The sequence below is a fragment of the Chionomys nivalis genome, chromosome 1 (assembly GCF_950005125.1).
Source record: "Chionomys nivalis chromosome 1, mChiNiv1.1, whole genome shotgun sequence".
Taxonomy (NCBI): Eukaryota; Metazoa; Chordata; class Mammalia; order Rodentia; family Cricetidae; genus Chionomys; species Chionomys nivalis.
In genome coordinates, this window is record NC_080086.1 from 36,704,432 (window position 1) to 36,726,467 (window position 22,036).

Here is a 22,036-nt window from a genome sequence, read left to right on the forward strand (position 1 = left end):
CCTTTACAGGCACCAGGCACACATGTGGTACACAGGAATACATGCAGGCAAAACATCCATACAGATAAAATAAAAATTTTAAATACCATAAAATGACTGACTATAGATAGTCAAACAGTTCTCCCCAGTCTTCCCGGAAACACGAGTTCAGAGCCCAAAACCCACACTACAACTGACTCATCAACAGCCCCGTGTATAACACTGCTTTTCTGCTGAACTATATACTTCCCAAAGGCTAAACAGCTATAGTTTACCTAAGTCTGCAAGAAAGTCACAAGGACATCTCATTCTAAAGCAGCAGGTTTTTTCAGACAGGACCATGTTCTCACAGTCATCTTAATCTTACAGTAAGATGACAACATCTCCAGACATTCCCAAGTACATTCATTTGTCAACTTGACACAAGCTAAGTTACCTGGAAGAGGGAACCTCAACAGAGAAAATGCGCCCAGGAGATTGGCATGTAGGTAAGCCAATACTTCATTAAATCGTGATTGATATGGGAGTGTCCTAGAGGGTGGTGCCACACCTGAGCAGGTGGTCCCAAGTTGTACAAGGAGACTAACTAAGAAAGCTATGGTAAGGCACTCAGCAGTGTTTCTCCATGGCCTCTGCTTCGGCTCCCTCCTGAGTTCCTGCTCTGCCCCTCCCCCACATGATGGAGTGTAATCCGCCAAGTGAAATAAACCCTTTCCTCCCTAGGTTGTATTTATTCAGTGTTTCATCACAGCAATAGAAAGCAGCACATAGAACATCACATTACCAAGCTGACTGGACTAGCCTGCAGCATCACTTAGTCAACCTATAAACACAAGGTGAGCATGGGTTGGGGAAGTGGATTAAGGACCTGTCCCTTTACTTTTAGAGAGACCAAAGTCAGGGAGAGATGAGGAGGCATCTGGGCAAGGCAGTCTCCTCTAATTCGGTGTAGCGATCAACAGTAGTGCCCTAAGATACCAAGAGCCTGTGGCAGAGGAAATGGGCTACAGTACATCTTGTCTGAGTAACAATAAAGTTGTGTGGCAGACTGAGCAGACCCCAAGGCTTCCAAACAGGGGGCCAAGTCCCCTGCTCTTCCCAGTGACACATGTGAAGTACAGGCAAAATGTAGCTGACCCAAGGGAGGGGGACAGAAAGGAAAGCTACTTCCCAGACTTGACACTGAGTCCCAGGGTTAGGAGGAAAATCCAGACAGGCAATAATCAGCTCACCTATTTTACCTCACAAGGTTCAAGAACACTTTTCAAAGACAGGGCCATGTAGAAGAACCACTGTGAAGTGCTGGACTATACAACCTAATCCTTCTGGATCGAGAACAGGGTTCTCCTCACAGTAAAGCCTGGGTTCGATCCCACCTTTACATGGAAGCATAGAGACCAGAACACAGCCACAAATTTCGATCACACACTGCTCAAAAAAAATGAAGGCTCCTAAAATACGAAAAGGACACAGAAAGTAGCCAAGAGAGAATCTCACCTAGAATCTAAGCTGCTTGCTCAATGCTAGTAATCCAACATGACCAAAGCCCCCTGTGAGCTTTGGGGAATGGCAGACGGGTGGGGGAACATAGGAGACTGAGAAAGGAGGAAAATAGTCTTGGTCTAGTGTTTTATGAAAAAAGATACAAAAAAGGGGGCCCAGATGCTCAGCTACCTGCTGAAGGAAGACCTCTTACATCCTTTGGGGTTCATCTATCCCAGGAAGACTTCTTTCTTTAGTCCTCATAGGACACATCACCACACAGCAGTGGGATCATAAAGACCAGCACCTTGGAGACACAGAACCAGTGGCAACCATGGAAGAGTCATGGAAGGCTGCACCTGAATCAAGGCTGGGGAGAATGCCCAGAAGACCTCCCTGAGGAAGTTCCTTTCATGACAGAGAAGCAGGGACCAGATTACACACCCACATGTGCTAAGACAAAAAAAGTGACTTTATTCAGATTGCTGGGAAACCCAGGTTATTGGGCAGGTATCCAGACTGGCCAACTCACTGGACTCTTGTGCCACAAAAGTTTTTGCTCACTGATAACCCTGGGGTCATGTGGCCAGCAGGCAAAACTACCCCTTTCCCCAAATCCATTTCACAGTACCCACCCACCAACCATCAGGTGAAGCCTTGTGATGAGGTTCCAAGAGTAATATTCCATCCTGATTTGCTGAGTTTTGACAGGCTCTCCAACACATCCTTCACCTCGGACACAGGCAGATGGAGCCCATCCTATACTATCAGGCCACTGGTCATCCTAGAGGGTTTGAAAAAGAAAAGAAGGTTCCAAGTTCAAGCTCAACAAACAAGGCTTAATACTATCCCTAAACTTACATCCTTTTAAAAAAATTTATTATTATGAATATGCATGACTGGGGAGGCATGCATGCTACAGCAGGCATGAAGGTTAGAAGACAACTCCATGGAAACGATTCCCTTTCCACCTTTATGCACATTCTAGGGATCAAATTCAGTTCACCAGGCTTGCATAGTGTCTTTACCCACTGAGCCATCTTACTGGACTTTGATTTGTTTTTTTCTACTAGGTGTGTCCAACTATAACATTGTAATGTAGCATGGTCATCTAGAAGTTCACATCTGTAAGAAGCAGGCAATCTAGTTACAAAATACATAAATCTCAAAGTTTAAGTAAGTTTATGGACTTTCATTCAACTGTATTCATTTGGGCTGGCTCAACAGTTAAGAGCACTGACTGCCCTTCCAGAGGACCCAGGTTCAATTCCCAATGCCCACATGACAACTCACAACTGTCTCTAACTCCAGTTCCAGGGAATCTGGCATTCTCACACAGATATACATGCAGGCAAAACACCAAAGGCACATAAAAACAAAACTGTATTCATTCATAACTTTTCTTGGCTGCAGGTTACAGGCTGGACATACCAGTTAGTGGTTTACACCAGAGCAGCCAAAAAAAAAAAAAAAAAGTCAAAGACTCCCATGGCTGACTGCTAAGAAACATGTGTCTCTTATTCTTATGACCTTTGCCAGAAGATGCCTGCTCACGCTCCCTGCTCAAAGACTGTAGAGGCGACTGGTGTTCTCTCGGAGGACCATCAGAGTACGGGAAAGTGACTCCTCTTTGACCCTGGCAATCTCTCGAACTGTGTGCAAGGCCAGGCCTGGATGGGCGTACTGGCAAAGACTTCTCGGCACCTGGAAGACAGCAAGCATTCACATCATTGCTGTGCCTTCTGAACATATGTCACATAGAGTGTCCCCCATTCCATCCCCAGCAAGGACCTCTTTGGGGCTGCCCTGTAGAGACCCCTTTACCTGCAGGTGCAGGGAGAGTCCTAGTCATGGGGGGCTCTGGGTGAGCAGGGTCCCACGCTTCCATGGACTACCCTCTACAGGGTAGGGCTTTGCACTGCCTGGAAGAGAGTGGTTACCCTTCAGCTTCTCAGCCCCCAGGACTTTTGGTTCTACAGAGTAACAACAGGGAGATACCTATACCACACAGGGTGCAACCAGGAGGTCACTGGGACGTGGGCCCAGCCAGCCTCCCAACCTCTCGCCTCAGTGCCTCAAGTCGGTCTGAAGACAGTCCTACCTGGCGAGGGAGGAAGTAGGGTGCGTCTGTTTCCACAATGATCCTCTCCAATGGGATCTGTCTAAGGGCATCCCGGGCCTCCCAGGCGGAGGAGTAGGTCAGTACTGCTGTGAAGCCCACCGACATGTTAGGGAAGTACTTCAACAAAGGCTCAATGACTGAGTAGCTGCCAGTGAAGCAGTGCCTGTGGGAGAGTATGGTTCAGGGCTTGCTCCCAGGCCTCAGCAGCATCCCTAGCTGCCTCCAGGCCTGCAGCAGCCATTAGTGGATCCTAGAAAAGTAAAGCTTGCACCCAAGCAGACGTCAGAGCAATCTGAGAAAGGAACCAGTACAAACAAAGCAGGACCACGCAGGCATGAGGTTCAGATACTGAGCAGCACCAGTCCCATCTCCACCCACAATCTGGGCAGCCACCTGACACAACTAGAGTCATGGCACAGCCTGGAGAAGTGTGGGAGAGGAGACAGAAGAAATAAAGACCAGACCCACCGAGGTTACAACTTCAGCATGGAAAAATCATGCCTGTGTTGTCAGATGGACTGAAAGAAAATGGCCAAATGAAAATCTTGGGGAACCGGGTGGTGGTGGTGCACTCCTTTAATCCCAGCACTCGGGAGGCAGAAGTAGGTGGATCTCTGTGAGTTCAAGGCCAGCCTGCTCTACAAGAGCTAGTTCTGGGACAGGCTCCAATGCTTCAGAGAAACCCTGTCTCGAAAAACCAAATCAAAACAAAAAAAAAAAAAAAAAAAAAAAAAAAAATCATGGGGAATGAGTCACAGGTGAAAAAAAGTTGGTTTTGTGTTTTGTATTGTTTTTTCCAATTTCTTGAGACAGGAGTTTCTCTACATAGCCCTGGCTGTCGTGGAACTCACTTTGTAGACCAGGTTGGCCTTGAACTCAGAGATTCATCTGCCTCTGCTTTTCTAGAGCTACAATTAAGAATTTTCTTCCTAAGTGTAACATCAGTTCATGTTTTTGGACAACAAATACTGTCAACTTATCTGGAACTCTGAGCTTCCTGCCACAACTCCCCATCAAAGTGTCCTAGGTTTGGTCCAGCTGTCTCTTTAAACACAGCCATTTTCAAAGCCCTGAAAATCCAACCATTTCTCACTGCACCTCAGCCACTGCCTTAGCACCTAGGGAGTGGCAGCACAGTGGCTGAAAGCCTACTCCCTCCTACCAAATGGCAAAACTTAGATTCGCTTCCAGCCTCCCTGAATTCTATTCATCCCTTCAGCCCAGCAAAGCAGCTCACGCAGGTGTCAACTCCTGACCATCTTTAGTTGGACTAAAGGCCCCTATATGGGTTCCCCTATATCCATATCCACCTCTGTCCTGCACTCTGCATGCTGAGCTTCAATGGCTCCTCCATGGCATACCCCAGAAGGGAGCCATGCCTGTTATAAGCAATGTAGGAATGCAAGGGAGTTTCCTAGACTAAGACTGTGGTTGCCACTGAGGTAAAACACAACCCGAACCTTTAATGCTAACTTGGATAAATGGAGTTTTCAGTCAGGAAGAGTGGTGGATACCTATAATCCCAGCAGAGGAGGGACAGAGGCAGGAGGATTAGGAATTCAAGGTAATCCTCCGCTATATATCTAAAGTCTGACCTGGGCTAAAGTGAGACCCAATCACAAGACAAACAAAAAAAGAGTTTTAAGTTCAAGTAAGAGAAAAAAAATATATGAAGTACCTTTTTAGAAACCTTGAAAGGGTCTTTGTATGCTGAGCTACTGTACCCTAAAGCAGCTTCTCCCACATCTAAGACCAAGAAGCCCCTTCTAACCCATTTGTAATTAAAGGGTACTAATTTAAACTGTTAAAAAGTCATGGCTGTATAAGCACAGACTGGTCAAGTACCGAAGTTTCATGTGATTCTACTTAATGTTTAATTCATTTAAAAAGAACTTAAAAACACACTGGAAGTCAGGTGTGGTGGCACACCTTGTAATTCCAGAACTCTAGACGTTGAAGCAAGGGATATCCATGAGTTCCAGGCTAGCCCTAGGCTTTCAAGACTCTGTTCTCAAAACTCCCAAATTTTTCTTAAATGTAATATGGGAGAAGAGGTAGAAGTGATATAAATAAAGTATTCATGTATAAAAATCTGAAAAACAAAATTTAAACTACTTTTAAAATGCAACAGGGTCCAGATCACAAAAGGCCTCAAAAACCACCCAAATAGCATGATTGCTTTCCTTGAGTTTCATCTTGGTTAGTGCAGGAGTGCCCATGTGCCCACTGACGCTACAGCTCCTAACCTATGGATCTTGTAGTCAGAGGGCACAAATTTTTTCATGATGTCCAAAAGATCCTCATCAGCTTCACGGCAGTGGATGACCAAGGGCTTCTTCATTGACACAGCCAGCTTCAATTGCCTCTCAAACACCTGAGAGAAAGCAAAGTCATAGCAGCTGATTAGTGGCCCTTCTGCTGTCTCTAATTCTTTGTTTCTAAACTATACAACAGAATTGTAAACAAAGTTACCACCTACTGGTACTTGCAATCCTCACTGGATCCCTGGGAGGCACTATGACCAGCCCAGAAGGCAGTAACCCAGAAAAGAAACCCCCACAGTTCACTTTCCTGAGCAGCTGGCAATGAACATCCAACAGGCGAGCAAAGGCCAAGATTTAGACTGTATAATTCCAATTTGCTTCAGCTCAATACCGTACCTCTACTTTCAAGAGGTAACCAATTTCTAGACCTTTCCCTATGTAAGAGTTGTACACACACACTTCCACCTCTTAGGGGTCACAATTCCTGAATGTCCTTCTAAGTGAATAGCTGTGGATACACTTCATTCTGTAGAACTGGTAAAATCCACAGTTAACAATATAAGCAAACAAAAAGAGTTAAATCTCTCCTCTACCATGGTTAGGTTTAGAATAGCACCAGAAATATAAGTTACCTCACCTGACACATAACACTTCCATAAGCAGTTTTTTAGCTGTGCAAAACAGCTCATGTTTGCATCTTCAGCATCAGTAACAATATTCTTTTGGTAATATATACTTAGAAATAACATTTTTTTCCTAAGTAAAAAAGTTAACTACTTAGCTTCCAAGGATTAGGCCCAAGATATTTCCTGAATACACTGCACAGATCAATCACTAAGAGGATCTATTTTGAATGACTGCACATGCTAATATTAAATCTGATGTAGCTTTTAACTTTTTAAAAATTATTACACCTTTATTTATTTGGGGTGAAGGGAGGTCAGAAGACAACTCTCAGGAGTTGATTCTCTTCTTCCACCAAGTGGGATCAGAAGATAAAACTCAGGTCATCAGGCTTTATTTAAAGATATGTATCTCTACCCACTGAGCCATCTCACTGGCTCAAGATAATGACCAGACACAAATAAGTGATTTTAATATAGGTGCTGGAATCTGAACTCAGGCCCTCGTGCTTGCACGGCGAATCTTCTTACCCACTCACTTATCTCCTGACCCTTCTATTTTCTTTTCTTAAAATTGTTGCAGGGGCTGGAGAGATGGCTCAGAGGTTAAGAACACTGACTGTTCTTTCAGAGATCCCAGCAACCACACTGTGGCTCACAACCATCTATAATGAGATCTGGTGCCTTCTTCTGGCCTGCAAACATACATACAGACAGATACTATGTACATAATAAATTTTCAAAAAAAAAATTTTTTTTTTTAATTGTTGCACCGGGCGGTGGTGGCGCACGCCTTTAATCCCAGCACTTGGGAGGCAGAGGCAGGCGGATCTCTGTGAGTTCGAGACCAGTCTGGTCTACAAGAGCTAGTTCCAGGACAGGCTCCAAAGCCACAGAGAAACCCTGTCTCGAAAAAGCAAAAAAAAAAAAAAAAATTGTTGCAAGGCACAATTTTACAATTGTTGCAGCACATCTGCCCCAGGCCCTAAATTCTATCTCATGCACAAGGAGGATGGGACTGCCTACCTACACGCAACATGTATTTTCTTCTTGAATCTTTGACAGGTAATTTTAAGACAAGCCACCAGCTGTCCCTTGCAACTTACCAAGAGGCCTATCATTAAATATACAATAGCTTGACACACACATATCCAAATTATAAAAACAAAAACCAGTTAGGAGAAAAAAAAATTCCTTAGCATGCAGGGCTGAACAGAACAACAACAGAAGATGTGCACCTGTGTTATTACCCAAGCATTCTCCCCTGACTACCTATACTCTGGTCCTCGGTTGACCCGTCATTCCAGGAATTGCAAACTTAACCGGGCTCTCCAGGGGAGAGCCAAGGCTTTCTTACATCCTTATTAACTCAATAATTAATTCCAGGCAAACACAAATAGAAACACAGATACCCAGGGTTCAACGAGGTCAGTGGGGAGAGACTCCATTCTTCTTGGCTTTTCATTCAAAAGATTACAGTCCTCTTTTTTTGTTTTTGTTGTTTGTTTTGTTTTGCTTTGGTTTTTCGAGACAGGGTTTCTCTATGTAATAGTCCTAGCTGTCCTGGAACTAGCTCTTGTAGACCAGGCTGGCCTCGAACTCCCAGGTTCACCTGCCTCTGCCTCCAGAGTGCTGGGATTAAAGGAGCGCACCACCACTGCCCAGCCGATTACGATTCTCTTAATGACTGATCTGTGCAATGTGCTCAGGAAATACCTAGGGCCTAATCTCGGAAGTAGTTAAATCTGTGACCACACAGACAAAAACAAGGCAAGATTTAATGAGAACTACTCAACTCACCCCCCCCATTTTCTCAATCCTTCAGAAGCATAAAAGTAACAAATAACAAAACCTAGTTTCATTCCCCATCCCTAGGACTCCCCTCCTCTTGTGTATACTGTGAATCAAACCCAGAACCCAAGCATGGCCCCTGCTAAATGCTCAAGTACTTAAACTCTGTCAGGTAGGAGCCTCCCCATACTGCCAGACACAATCCTTCCCTGGGTTCTTCTTCCTCAAAGTAAGACTTTCAGCCAGTGCAAACAGGTTGCTTGCTGGTCTATTCACTTTACCAGGTGTCTAATTTAAGATTTATGAAAAAACAAACAAACAAAAAACACCACAGCAGCCACTTCCCCTCTCCAGCTTAGCGCCCTCCGTCTAGACAGAAACCTCTAAGGTGGAAAGTGCTCACATGCAGGTGTGTGTTCTGTCCTTCTCCACTCAGCAATCTACATCCTGACTCTCATCTCAAAGCAAGTGACAGCTAGGAGAACATTAGCCAAGTTTAGCTTGAGCAGAGTGACTCTGGGTCTGCAGCTGTGATAGGAACCCCTCATAATCTAACGAAGTCCTTTTAGCACGTAAGCATCAGCTGTACAACTGTGTGACACTGCAAGGAGGAACTCCCTTAACTGCTCCTCTTCCCCGGCACACCTAACTTGTGCCACAGGGACTGTCTTGCTTTAGTTTTGTCAATTTGACACAAGTTACAATCATTAGGAAGGAGTAAACCTTGAGAAAATGCCACCGTCATACTGGCCTGTGGACTACTTCCTTGACTGATGGATGATTTGAGGAAGCCCAGATCACTGTGGGTAACACTGCCCCTAGGCTGGCAGTCCTAGGGTGTGTAAGAAAGGAGGATGATGGGGCTGGAGAGATGGCTCAGAGGTTAAGAGCATTGCTTGCTCTTCCAAAGGTCCTGAGTTCAATTCCAGCAACCACATGGTGGCTCACAACCATCTGTAATGGGGTCTGGTGCCCTCTTCGGGCCTGCAGGCATACACATAGACAGAATATTGTATACATAATAAATAAATATTTAAAAAAAAAAAAAAAAAAAAGAAAGGAGGATGATGAGCAGCCAGTCTGCAGCATTCTTCCATGGCCTCTACTCTTGGCTTCTTTTTGGCTACGGTGTTAATCACATCAGTAGAAACCCTCAGTAAGACAGGGAAAGCATTATGTCTCACTAAGACTATTTCCTCCATGTGTTCAGACGTAGTCATTTTATATATGTCACATGGCTAACACATTACTACCTCAAGCCAAATTCTGCAGTCAGGACCCCAATACATTAGCCCCAAGGCCTGTAGTCTGTAGGTCACACAGCCTAAGACCTCACAGGCTTCCTAGCTGCTTTAGGAGCTCAGCACACACGCTCCACCACAAATACCACCTGGGAACCAGGAAAAGATGAGTGGGAGGGCCACTGACTCCTGTTCTCCATCAGAGATGTTCACTGAAAGGCTACAAAGGCTCTTGCCCTGCCTAAATGCCAAGTTCAAATATACTGAAAAAAAAAAAAATTAACAGTCATTATTTCAGAATGAGAAATACCTTCTTTGTATATTTCTGTACCTTTAAAAATATTCGGTAACAGGCATACTTCATCTTATAAGACCGAAACAAGCCAGTATGGCTTATATAATCTCAATACTGGAGAGGTAAACACAAAATCAAGAGCAAAAGGTCATCCTCAGCTAGCAAGCTAGTTCAAGGCCAGCCTGGGCTATATTAGACCTCATCTCAAACAAAAATAAATAAAAAGTGGGCTGCTTTCAAATAGAAAGCAAATGTCTTACCATTGACATTAGCCATAAGTTTCTAAAGTGCTGCAAGGTGATGGCACACAACTTCTTCCCAGCACTCGGGAAGCAGAGGCAAGTGGATTTCTTAGTCCAAGGCCAGCCTGTTCTATAGAGCGAGTTCCAGGACAGCCAGGGCTACACAGAGAAACCCTGACTGGAAAAGGCAAATGGAAGTCGTAATAGTATTCGTAGTAGTTTCAAAAACAGGCGGCTGGACAGATGGCGCTGCAGTTAGATGTGTGTCCTGTTCTTCCTGAAGGCCTGAGCTCATTGCCCAGACACCATGTCAAGCAGCTCACTAGAGACTTTAACACCCTCTCCCGGCTCTCACAGGCACTGCACTCATGTACATAGACCCACATATGGATATGTACATATCACTAAAATTTAAATGGATCTTTAAAAACAACTGTTTCAATGAAGGCCACAAAGACAGACCTGGGGATAAAGGTACTTGCCACCAAACCTAACAGCTGAGTTCAATCCCCAGGACCCTCACAGGGAAGGAGAAAACCAACTCCTCTGACCTCTACTAATGAAGACAATGTACATGCACAAGAACACACACATATGAAGATAAATGTAATTTTAAAAAGTCTCAAAATGCCTCATCTCCATTATAAAAGTGCTAAAGTCAGATGTAGTCATACGTGGTGGCACACACCTTTCTTCATCCTAGCACTCCGAAAGCAGAGGCAGGTCGATCTCTGTTGAGTTCAAGGCCAGCCTGATCTATAAAAATGAGTTACAAACAAGGCAGTGGTGGCACATGCCTTGGGAATCAGAAGGAGGAGGATCTCTGTGAGTTTGAGGTCAGCCTGATCTACAAGACCTAGTTCCAGGACAAGCACCAAAGCTACACAGAGAAACCCTGTCTCAAAAATCCAATATATATATATATATATATATATGAGTTACAGGACAGCCATGGCTATACAGAGAAACCCTGTCTCAAAAAAAAAAAAAAAAAAGTCAGGTAGCACATGCCTTTAATCACTATCATTCGGCAAGTGGAGGCAAGAGATCAAGAGTTCCAGTAGTGGCTGGTAAACTGGGCCTGGTGGCAAGGTTTATAATCCAGCACTGGAGAGGCTGGAGCGTTTGACATAGTGGCAAAATCTCCCATTTAAAAAGAAAAGCCAGGCCAGGCAGTGATGACACACACCTTTAATCCTAGTACTTGGGAACAGGTAAGCAGATCTCTGAGTTACGGGTCAGCCTGATCTACAGAGCAAAGGCAGCCAGAGCTATACAAAGAAACTCTGTCTCGGGGGGAAAAAAATTTTGAAAACCAGTTGAAGAATGGCATTCAAGGAGTTCTAAATGCAGAACGGCCCTTACTGGGAGGGTCGATCACTCACTAAAGGAGACGTCCGAGGGAAGCAGGCGAGAGAGGCATACCTGGTGCTGCTCAGGAACCGGCGTGGTGCACTTGTGAGAGTAGTCCAGGCCCATCTCTCCAAATGCCACAGCCTTGGGGTGCCGTAAGGCATGCAAAAGCTTTCTTTCTTGATTCTCATTATAGTAGCGTGCAAAATGAGGGTGACAGCCAAAGGCCCCCCAAACCAGATCTTCTTTCAAGAGTTCCTCCCATAGGCCATCAGTCAGTGTCCTTGGATCACAGAAGTCAGAGATGCAGCCTTGAAACTCCTTAGGGAAGGAGCTGCTATAAATCTTTCTGAACTTCGAAAAGGTCCCCTTGAAAGACAGCTTGGAGTAAAGCATGTCCAGGTGACAGTGGGTATCGATGAAGCCCTCTTCCAGGCTCATCTCCCGGTGGCTCCTTGGCAAGGAGCTGGATGTATGTTCTCTGGTGTGGCGAGGTGGTGTCTCCTCTCGGAATGTCCTTTTCCCCTTCACCTCCTCCTTCTCCCGCTCTGTGCTTCTGGAGAATTGAACTGAGTGGGAATTCTGGGACCTGCCTTCCTGGGCAAGGTCCAGGTCTTTGGAGATGCTCTGGGTGCTCACTGTGGACTTGGAGGAATGAACACTCAGGTGGTCCTGGCTGCTCTTCCCAGCCTGCGCTGAGTCATGGCTGCTGGATCCCACCAATACATAACCGGGAATTTTATGGCTGCTAGTCCAGTAGCTGGCATAGTCACACCACGGGCTACTATACAGATGAGGAGGGTACATAACATAGTCAGTGGGGAAGGAAGAAGATTCTGGAACTGCTGAGTTTTTCAGCAAGACAGGTTCCTCTTGGGAGAACCTCACAGTGGCCACCTCATCCACATCTGACCAGTCACTCCCTGAAGAGGGATGCTCAATCACCACCTCTCTGTCTGTGTGCTGCAGAGAAGAAAAGCAACAAGTTAGACCATCTATGGGAAACCTCTCTCTCATCCAGTGCTGTGTTTCCAGAATGGTCTCTCCCTTCCAGAATTCACACTGACCTTAATCCTACTCTGAGGTTACACCAGATGTAAACTTAACTATGTGGTTTACAAGGAAGGCTTTTGCAATGTAATTACATTCAGATAAAACATCAGTATGGAACCTGATGTTTGAATACTGGGGGCTCAAGGCAGAATTTCTCAGACTCTCTTGAAGCTAAGATGTTAACTGGGTTCCCAGATGCTTCTAAATAGGCATGAAAAGATTCAACATGTACAATTTTTGAACCAAGTTCTCAAGTTTTCCACTGGCCAATGTCTGTGTAACAAACTCAATTCTATCAGCATCCCCACTTCAGGCTATAAAATGGATACTATATTTAGCAGATCAGACCATCAAGAAAGAAGGTACCAAGGTCCCATCCTTATTAAATAAAAATTCTGTTTTGTTTAAGCCACTATCATGCTAGTCTTTTTCAATGCAAACAAACCTACACCCTACCATATTTAATAGAATTTTTACGTATTTTTTAAAAGCCAAAGTTTGATGAAAGGAGTGATGGAAGAGAGGCACTAGTTCCCTGGAGTCCATGTTAAATCAAGTACTGATTTTAACTACTGTCCTCTGTGAACTAGGTTAGAGGTAAAATTCTTGCCTAGTATGCCTAGGGTCCTGAGTTTGAATCTCAGCATGGTGGTGGACACAGGTCAGGAGGTGAATGACACCAAGATAGTATCTGTATCACTTGGATCAAACTAGAAAGACTAAATGCCAGATATACATAATCAAGAGAATTCAAAATCCAGATATCTGGTGTGTGCTCATTTACCTTTTGAGTATCTGCATGAGAATCAGAGTTATCAAAAAATTCTAGGGCTGGAGAGGGTTTGTCAATGACTGTCCTGTGGTCACCAAGCAGCTCCTCACTAGTTTTCTTCACAGAGTCTATAATCACTCTTCTGTTAGAGAAGCTACTCTTGTCTTGCACAGGCTCTTCCTTCTCCACCGAGACCTTTGTAGGTGACTCTTCCTTCTGACGTACTGTGACTGTAACCTTTCCTGCTGGTCTTTCAACCCTCTTAACCAGTTCTTCCCGGCTCTTGACTGGTCCTTCCACACTCCTGGCCGGTCCTTCATTGCTCCTGGCGGGTCCTTCATTGCTCCTGGCCAGTCCTTCCCCACTCCTGACCAAAGGTCCTTCCCTGCTCCTGGCTGGTCCTTCCACATTCCTGGTTGGTCCTTCCACATTCCTGGTTGGTCCTTCCCGGCTCTGATATTCTCCCAAGCTTGCCTTCCCCCGAGCAGTGGCAGCCTCTCCCTTCCTCTTGGGCATTGACTTCCCCAGGATGCCCTGGATGGCCTTCAGATAGATCACTGTTGAGCCCTGATCTCGAAGCCTGTCCTTCTTCCTTTTCTGGAACTTGTTGGGTTCCTCCATAGCATCACTCTGACCCTCAGCTTCGGTTGCAAATTCAGAGTTCACAGAGTGACAAGAACTATCTTTAGAATCATCCTGGAATTTAAAAAGAAACGTTCAGAGGTTTGTCCTAAGAGAAATTTCATATCTGTAGCATTTGCCAATGACAAGTCGCTAATGGCTCCATCAGCCCAAGGGAAAGAAGATTCGCCCAGACAGTAATTTCTCTCTATTCCACTGTGGAAAGTTAATATAGTAATGCTTTAGTCATTTATTTAAAATTCACTTCTAAAGTACATCATGGCATTCCTTACATTGGACAGGAAACTTAACACTAGAGTGGCACTACAATGAGACATGGGAAGCAATGACACACTTCATGATAGATAACAGTTCAATGTTTTCCCACTGGAAGTAGACAAGTCCACTACAGAAACCCAGGAAACCTAACAAGAGAGAGAGGGCTGACCCAAGGTTCCCAAGTCCCCCAGTCCTAAGTAAATTCTGCCCCTACGGCCCAATATTTCTTCAAACATTCCACTAATTCTTTCCCCAAACTGTAACCCTGCTGTTAGGAGGATACGCTCCCAAAGATGACATAAGGATGCACCAAGTCATTCCCCGCCTCCTGAAACACAGGTAATACCTCAGCCCCATTCTTTTCTTTTGTATCTACTCGCTGCAAGAGTCCACAGGGCCGGGCGGTGGTGGCGCACGCCTTTAATCCCAGCACTTGGGAGGCAGAGGCAGGCGGATCTCTGTGAGTTCGAGACCAGCCTGGTCTACAAGAGCTAGTTCCAGGACAGGCTCCAAAACCACAGAGAAACCCTGTCTCGAAAAACCAAAAAAAAAAAAAAAAAAAGAGTCCACAGGAAGCCAGCAGTGGTGGTGCACACCTTTAATCCCAGCACTTGGGAGGCAGAGGCAGGAGGATCTCTTTGAGTTCGAGACCAGTCTGGTCTACAAGAGCTAGTTCCAAGACAGGCCTCAAAGTTACAGAGAAATCCTGTCTCGAAAAACCAAGAAGAGTCCACAGGGGATAAGCTAGACTATTCCAATTCCTCTAAGTTGTCCTTTGACTTCCTCACGTGCCATACACACACATACACATAAAACAACTACAATTTAAATAAGCTCAGAAAAAGAAAGTCCGTATTGTGTAATCATCACATGCTCTAAGGTTGCATGACACATGGAAATGAAGCTAGAGGTCTTCTCCCAGCTGAGTAGTTTTCATACCAGAAGAGGATACTCATGCTGGGGAGAAAATCGCCAATGGTCTTAGTATGCTGTAGACCCTGAATGCTGCACACTCTTGATCTGTCAAACAAGACATGCCTACTAGAATAACAGAGGCATTACTATAAAAAGAATAACTAACTGATTTTTGATTGGAGTTAAAACCAGACCAAATGAAGATAATTCATATCCAGTACTGTAAAACTGGTCAAAAGCCAGTGGCTATGAAAGTCATAGGCCCTAATGTGGAAGCCACTACTGCTATTTTGCTAAATGATTTTTTTTGGAGGGGGGAGAACAAGTTTACTGAGCCAGAAGATAACTCAACATTCAGAAACACTTGCTGCCAAGTCTTACAACCTGAGTTGAATCCCCACAATCCACAGGGTAGGAGAACCACTACCAAAAGTTGTCTTCTGACCCCCATTCAAATACTGTGGTATGGACAAACACACAAATAAAACTAAAACTAAAAACAGGTTCATTAAGTGCACTGCAAAGGGCAGCAAGCTGGGCAGTAACAAGTATTTTTCAGCTGGGTGGTGGTGGTAGTGGTGGTGCACGTGTTTAATCCAAGCAGAGGCAGAAGCAGGCAGTTCTCTGTGAGTTCGAGGCTAGCCTGGTCTACAGAGTGAGTTCCAGGACAGCAAGGCTATTACACAAGAAACCCTATCTTGAACCCCCTCCCCAAAGAGCATTTCTCTATAGTTCTGAGACTCTAAGGGGACCGAGGGGTTAGCTTAGTGGAAGAGCACTTGTATGAAGGCCCATGTTCCATCCCTAACAAAGTAAAAAAACAAAACAAAAACAAAAACTAATAAATATTAAAATAAACTTCCTGGGGCAGGAGAGATGGTCTCATGTTAAAAGGAGGGTGGAGACAAGTGGATTCCTAGTTTGTTGGCTAACCAGCCTAGCATGGAACCAGCAAGTTGGATTCTGAGCTGCCAAGCCTGACAACTTGAGTTCTATTGCAGAGGACTCACTTGGTAGGGAGAGAACCAACTTCTAAAAGTTATCTTCTGATCACCACATAAACACCCCCATACACACTAATTAAAATTAACATTTTAATGGCTTTTTAAGATTTACTTAATGTGCATGGTGTTTTGCCTGCAGACGCACACCACTTTCATGGAGGACAGAAGAGGGAATTAGATCCCCTGGAACAGATGTTAGCTGCCATGTAGGTGGTGGGGATTAAACTTTTGTCCTCTGGAAGAGCAGTCAGTGCTCTTAAGCACTCAGCCATCTCTTCAAAGCCCAATAAACATTATTTTGTTATTTTTAAAAAGGAACAACTCTGAAAAAAAGAAAAAAAAAGATGCCAGGCACACCCCTCTAATTCCAGTACTCAGGAAGTATAGATAGGAGGATGATGAGTTCAAAGCCAAACTCAGCTAACAGACCCTCTCTAAAATAAAAAAAGGGGGGGGAGGGGTAGTGGCACATGCCTTTAATCCTAGTACTGTGAGTTCAAGGCCAAGGCTCCAGCCTGGTCTACAGAGAAAGTTCCAAGACAGGGAGAACTAAAGAGAAACTTTGTCTCAAAACAACAAAACAAAAAAGATGGAAACAAAACTAAGCCTCAACTTCAGATTTGAGAAACAACAAAACAACATCCTAAGGTGGACATCAGGACTGTCTACTACCAGGAGCTGGGGATGTATCTCAGTGGCAGAGGACATGCCTAGCATACCTAGGTCCTAAACCAATTCCAGCAGGGAATAAGTAAAATAAAACGTTCAAATATCTTCACTCTTGAAAATTTTTGTCCTGATGCTGAGAGCTCTGAGCTGAAAGTGTGGGGCACACAAAGCCAAGTGCCTACCTGTGGAAGTCAAAGCAGGCAGAACTGGTGAGGACAGATTAAGCAACAGATTGAGATGGCCCTGGGAAAATGTTTTCATCAATGCTCCTCAGCTGTGCCATTCACAACACCTCAGACTCCAGATAAACAAGGTCACACACATCTGCTAAGCAAGAAGCCTACACTTCCTGAGGTCTTGGGACTATTTCCCCAGCCCTCTCACCACACAGTGACTTAGAAACTGGCCACATGACCCAAAAAAATGCTTGGCATAACACTCAAAGTACTGACTGTAACTATCAAAGGAGACCCCAGTGGCCTTCTTCAAAGACAGAATCAGACTAGAATTAGACTCAAGCAGATTAGAGGCCATACCCTCAATTAACTGGCAATCAGCAACACAGCCTAAGACTGAAAATTCTTGTCCCTGACACTGGGGTTCTCTCTATCAGTGATGCTGACCACAATCATCTAACACTGAAACCATCCAAGGCCCACGTGGATGGACAAATAGTAACAAAATAAGTTGTATGAGAAAAGGCTCATATTTACCTGACTTGCACTGAGCCATACTCAGTATGGTTCTGCCAAAGACAACTTTTCAATTCACCTTTATTTGTGAACTAAAAAAGTAAAATTCCACTTGCCCCCTAGAGCTCAGGCTATAAGGTTTGCGTTGAGAAAACATGGCATAGCCTGGAGATAAAACTCAACATGTGCCGGGCGGTGGTGGCGCACACCTTTAATCCCAGCACTGGGGAGGCAGAGGCAGGCGGATCTCTGTGAGTTCAAGACCAGCCTGGTCTACAAGAGCTAGTTCCAGGACAGGCTCCAAAACCACAGAGAAACCCTGTCTCGAAAACCCCCCCCAAAAAAAAAAAAAACCTCAACATGTTAGAGCATGTGATTAGAAAACAAATACCTGGGCTGGGGAGAGGGAGGGTTCAGCAGTTAAATACAAGCTGCTCTTCCAAAGAACCTGGGTTCAATTCCCAGCACCTACAAGGCAGCTCACAACTGTCTGTACTCCAGTTCCAGGGGATCCAAAACCCTCACACATACATACAAGCAGGCAAAATACCAATGTACATGAATAACAACAATTAAATTTTAATAAAAGAAAAAAATCAAAGAGCTTACTGAACAGCCAAGATTCAGCTGCACTTATGAAACCACCAAGAAAGTCAAATGTAGTGACCTGTATCTCCAACACACAGAAGGGCCACAAGAGGATTGGGAGTTCAAAGTCATCCTTGGCTCTATATGGAGTTCAACGTAGACTAAATGATCCCATGTCAAAAATAAACCATCAGGAAAGGTTTTAAAACTCCTTTTTCCTTACAGACTGTCTTCACTGCTTTCTCTAGGGGTAGATCATCTCCCCACAAACGAGACTTTCTCTACACACTCCTCTACAGACACAATGCCAGTTCACTTATTAAGACTACCAGAGCTCCAAAACTTACAATGTAATATCAGTAGAAGAGTACAGATCTTTGTTTTACAGTTACATAAGAATCCCATAACCAGTAGTGATGGTAAATGCCTTTAATTCCAACACTTGGAGGCAAAGGCAGAGGCAGGTGGATTTCTGTGAGTTCAAGGCCAGCCTGGTCTATGAGTTCCATGACAGACTGTTACATAGAGAAACCCTGTCTCCAAAAGAAAAAATTCCCATGCTCCTAAATCACTGCCTGGCACAAAACAGGCCCTCAGTAAATCTACTCAAAGCCTGAAACAGATCTACTCTTCGAAGCACTCTTCAGTCTGCTCCAAAAACTTACAAACCCCACTTGTGTGCTTCCACTGAGAACTAGACTTGAGTTCATCTCCAAAGGTAACTAACTACTAACAAACGAAAAAAAACACCCAAGCCTGGCATAGTGGCATATGCCTTTAAACAGAGCAGGCCAGCTGGTATCTATGGGTTCTAGGACAGCTTGGTCTACATAGAGGGACCCTGTCTCAAAAAATGAAACCTTGTAACAAAACCACCAAAGAGACTGTCAACATGCAGGATTCCACAACTTTGGTGAAAAGCCACACTAAGAGTCCAGTTCCTTAGCTGAGATTCATAACTGTTCTAAGTATGAAGACATTTTTAAAATTTTACTTTTAATTGAGTTTATGTAAGTAGTATGCGCACAAGCAGATGCCCATGGAGGCCAGAGGAATGCAATTCCTGGGAGCTGGAATTAGAGGCAGTTGTGAGTCACCTGAAAGGAAAAGGAACTAATTAATAATAGCAACAGCCCTGAAGGATGAGGAGGGAGGTGTGCATTAGGTGGTGTGCGAATCAATAACTTGAATTTCGCTGATGATACAGCGCTACTTGCTGAAAGTCCAAATGAGCTGCAGGACATGGTAAATAGAGTGGTGGAAGTCAGTGAAAACCTTGGTATGAAAGTAAACATCGAGAAGACTGAAATACAACACATGGGAAGGCCCACAAGGATTTTAACATTGTAATTAAGAATCAGAGCCTCAAGCAAACAAACAACTTTGTCTATCTGGGAGGAAACCTCAGTTCAAAGGCAGGAACTATTTCAGGCCTCAAGAGGTGGATAGATCCAGATAGTGAGGGCTGCATTCAGGGCACTAGGAAAGGTTTGATCAGCAAGAGACATAATGACAACAAAATTACAAGTATATGAGACACTTGTCTTGAGCTGCCTTTTTTTTGGTTTTTCGAAACAGAGTTTCTCTGTAGCTTTGGAGCCTGTCCTGGAACTAGCTCTTGTAGACCAGGCTGGTCTCGAACTCACAGAGATCCGCCTGCCTCTGCCTCCCGAGTGCTGGAATTAAAGGCGGGCGCCACCACCACCGGGCTTAAGCTGCCTTCTTCACAATTCCAAAACCTGGACAATGAAACGCTCCTCAGAACAGCTGCTGAATGTGTTTGAGATGGCATGTCTCAGGAGGATTCTAGGCGTCACATGAAGAAATAGGCTGCGCGCCGGGCGGTGGTGGCGCACGCCTTTAATCCCAGCACTTGGGAGGCAGAGGCAGGCGGATCTCTGTGAGTTCGAGACCAGCCTGGTCTACAAGAGCTAGTTCCAGGACAGGCTCCAAAACCACAGAGAAACCCTGTCTCGAAAAACCAAAAAAAAAAAAAAAAAAAAAAAGAAATAGGCTGCGCAACGATGACATTAAGAAACATCTCCATCTACAGAAGGAAGTAAACTACAGGATACAGCAATGGCACTTGAGATACTTAGGCCATGCTATGAGAACGAATGACGGCAGATACCCGAACACAGCACTGCTTGGGGGAGCGCACGGGATAAGGTGAAGAGGAAGGCCCAGAACGCTGGACAGACAGCATAGAGGAAGACCGTGGAGCCTTGGGTGTGACAGTAACACGAGCATCTAGGACCGCCCAGGAGAGGAACAGCTGGAGAACCGCCGTACACGGGCTGCCCATGCGCGCTTAGACATTGCTGGGGCATAGGTGGTGGGGGGTGGGAGGGTGGGGGTGGGGTTGAGGATGAGGATGATGTGAGCCACCTGACCTGGGCTCAGAACCTGGGTCTTTTGCAAGACCAGTATTTGCCATCTCTCCAGACCCAAGAGCAAATTCTTTACCCTGACCAAAGTCTACACCCTCTCTCCTGAGCAACATTCCACCTTCCACCGTGGTGATTCTCCAGTTCGGCTGTTCATTTACAACCACCAGAAGCTGGCAGAGTCCCCAAGCCCTCTTTAATCGCTCTCTCTGGGATAGCAGGCCACAAACAAGCACTGTCAAGCTTACCAGTAGTTCCAAATGCCATGCCACCAAATTTGAAAACTCCCTCTACACTGAGCCCCGCCCCCAACTCCCCCCAACCCGCTCCCCGACACACACACCCAGCCCCCCCCAACTAAAAGATCTAATTTTTAAGCTCCTCCCACCAAATCTGTCCCCTCCACCTCTCAAGACACGTGCAAGAGACTTCACCGTCTGCGAGATGTCACCGCCACGTACCTTAACGTTACACGCTTCCTTCCGGAGAGAAGCCATCTCGTCTAGGGAGGAGTGAGTGGGGTGCAGAGGGGACCCCCTGGACGTAAGGAACCTGCGAGAGCTCGCAATCAGGAAGCCAGGGGAGGTGGCCCCGCCTGCACCTGAGCCCGAGGAGACAGAGGACGACGAAGAGGAAGAGGAGGTGCGGCGGCGGGCTGAGCTCCGGGACGTGCGGGCCACATCGTTCCCCCGCCGGGCTTTCAGACGCTGGGGACTGCTGGCCCCTCGAGGACGCGACGCACAGCTACGAACGGACCGACTGGAGGGGGCCACATGGCCGGGCTCCCGGGGGCGGCTGCGCTTGCTGGGACACCCTTCCGACGTACTGCCCCAGTGGTACTTGACCTTGCGCCGCTCCGACGCCATGGGCACCTGCCAGGGACAGAGGGGCGAGGATGGTGAGGCTGCTCACCTCCCACCAGCGGGAAGCCGCCGGGGCAGCGGCAGGGTCCGCCCCCACTGACCTTTCCCGTTCCTGTCGTCTGCCCATCCCAGTGCTGCAGGTTTCAGGGACGCCACAGCGCTCCGAGACGCGCCCACGGGCCGAGCAGCGAGCCCCACGACGCGCTGCCGTGGTCTGTGCGCGCTCCTATCTCAACACCGCGCCACTCCCGGGACGCCGGGGAGCTTCCGGCGCGGCGGTCAACCTTCCGAAGCCCCTCGCGGAGAGCCGAGAGCGTGCGAAACAGCCGCCCTTCGGGCTTCTGGAGCCCGCAGGCCCCGGACGCCAAGGGCGGGCCGCGGGCGGGGTGGCCGCTCGGCTCCCACCGCCCCGCCCCGCCCCGGGCCTGAGGGAGTCTCTGGCCTCCGGAGCCACACGCCGGAAGTCACCTCTGCCCGCCCAGCAGACCCGGCCCAGCGCCGCTCCGCGCCCTCACCCAAGGCGTCCGCCCCGCCGCCTACTCCGCAGCCTTGGCGTCAGCCCCGCTGAACCTGCCCGACGGCCGGCGTGCAGCGTACGGCGTGCGGCAGGGGCGGAGCCCGCTGCAGGGACAGCGCCCATTGCTCCAACGGAGAGGGGCGTTACTCCGCTCAAGACGGAGCTCTCCCGTTGGGCAGGCGTCCTGGGGCGTGGCCCTACGCCTCACGAAGCTTCCTGGTTGGTTGGGAGCGACGTGGGGTGGAGCCTCTCACGTGGCCCCGTAGCAACGCGTAGCTACAGCT

The 22,036-nt window shown here is 46.5% G+C and overlaps 1 protein-coding gene across 2 annotated transcripts; it reads right to left on the bottom strand.

Annotated features, from left to right (window-relative positions):
• Positions 1-1,915: 1,915 nt before the first annotated feature.
• Tatdn2 (TatD DNase domain containing 2) lies at positions 1,916-21,809 on the bottom strand. 2 transcript variants are annotated; one of them, XM_057769003.1, is made up of 8 exons: positions 21,337-21,809; positions 20,834-21,244; positions 13,230-13,913; positions 11,465-12,355; positions 5,830-5,957; positions 3,563-3,746; positions 2,992-3,165; positions 1,916-2,245 (listed from the first exon to the last, which is right to left on the bottom strand). In XM_057769003.1, exons 2-7 carry the CDS (start codon positions 21,236-21,238, stop codon positions 3,025-3,027), a joined length of 2,433 nt encoding a protein of 810 aa, XP_057624986.1. In that variant the 5' UTR covers positions 21,239-21,244; positions 21,337-21,809; the 3' UTR covers positions 1,916-2,245; positions 2,992-3,024. The 2 variants fall into 2 exon arrangements, 1 of the variants encoding a protein (XP_057624986.1); XR_009057045.1 differs by lacking the exon at positions 1,916-2,245 and adding an exon at positions 3,286-3,383 and having other exon boundaries at positions 3,049-3,165.
• Between the last annotated feature and the right edge of the window lie 227 nt (positions 21,810-22,036).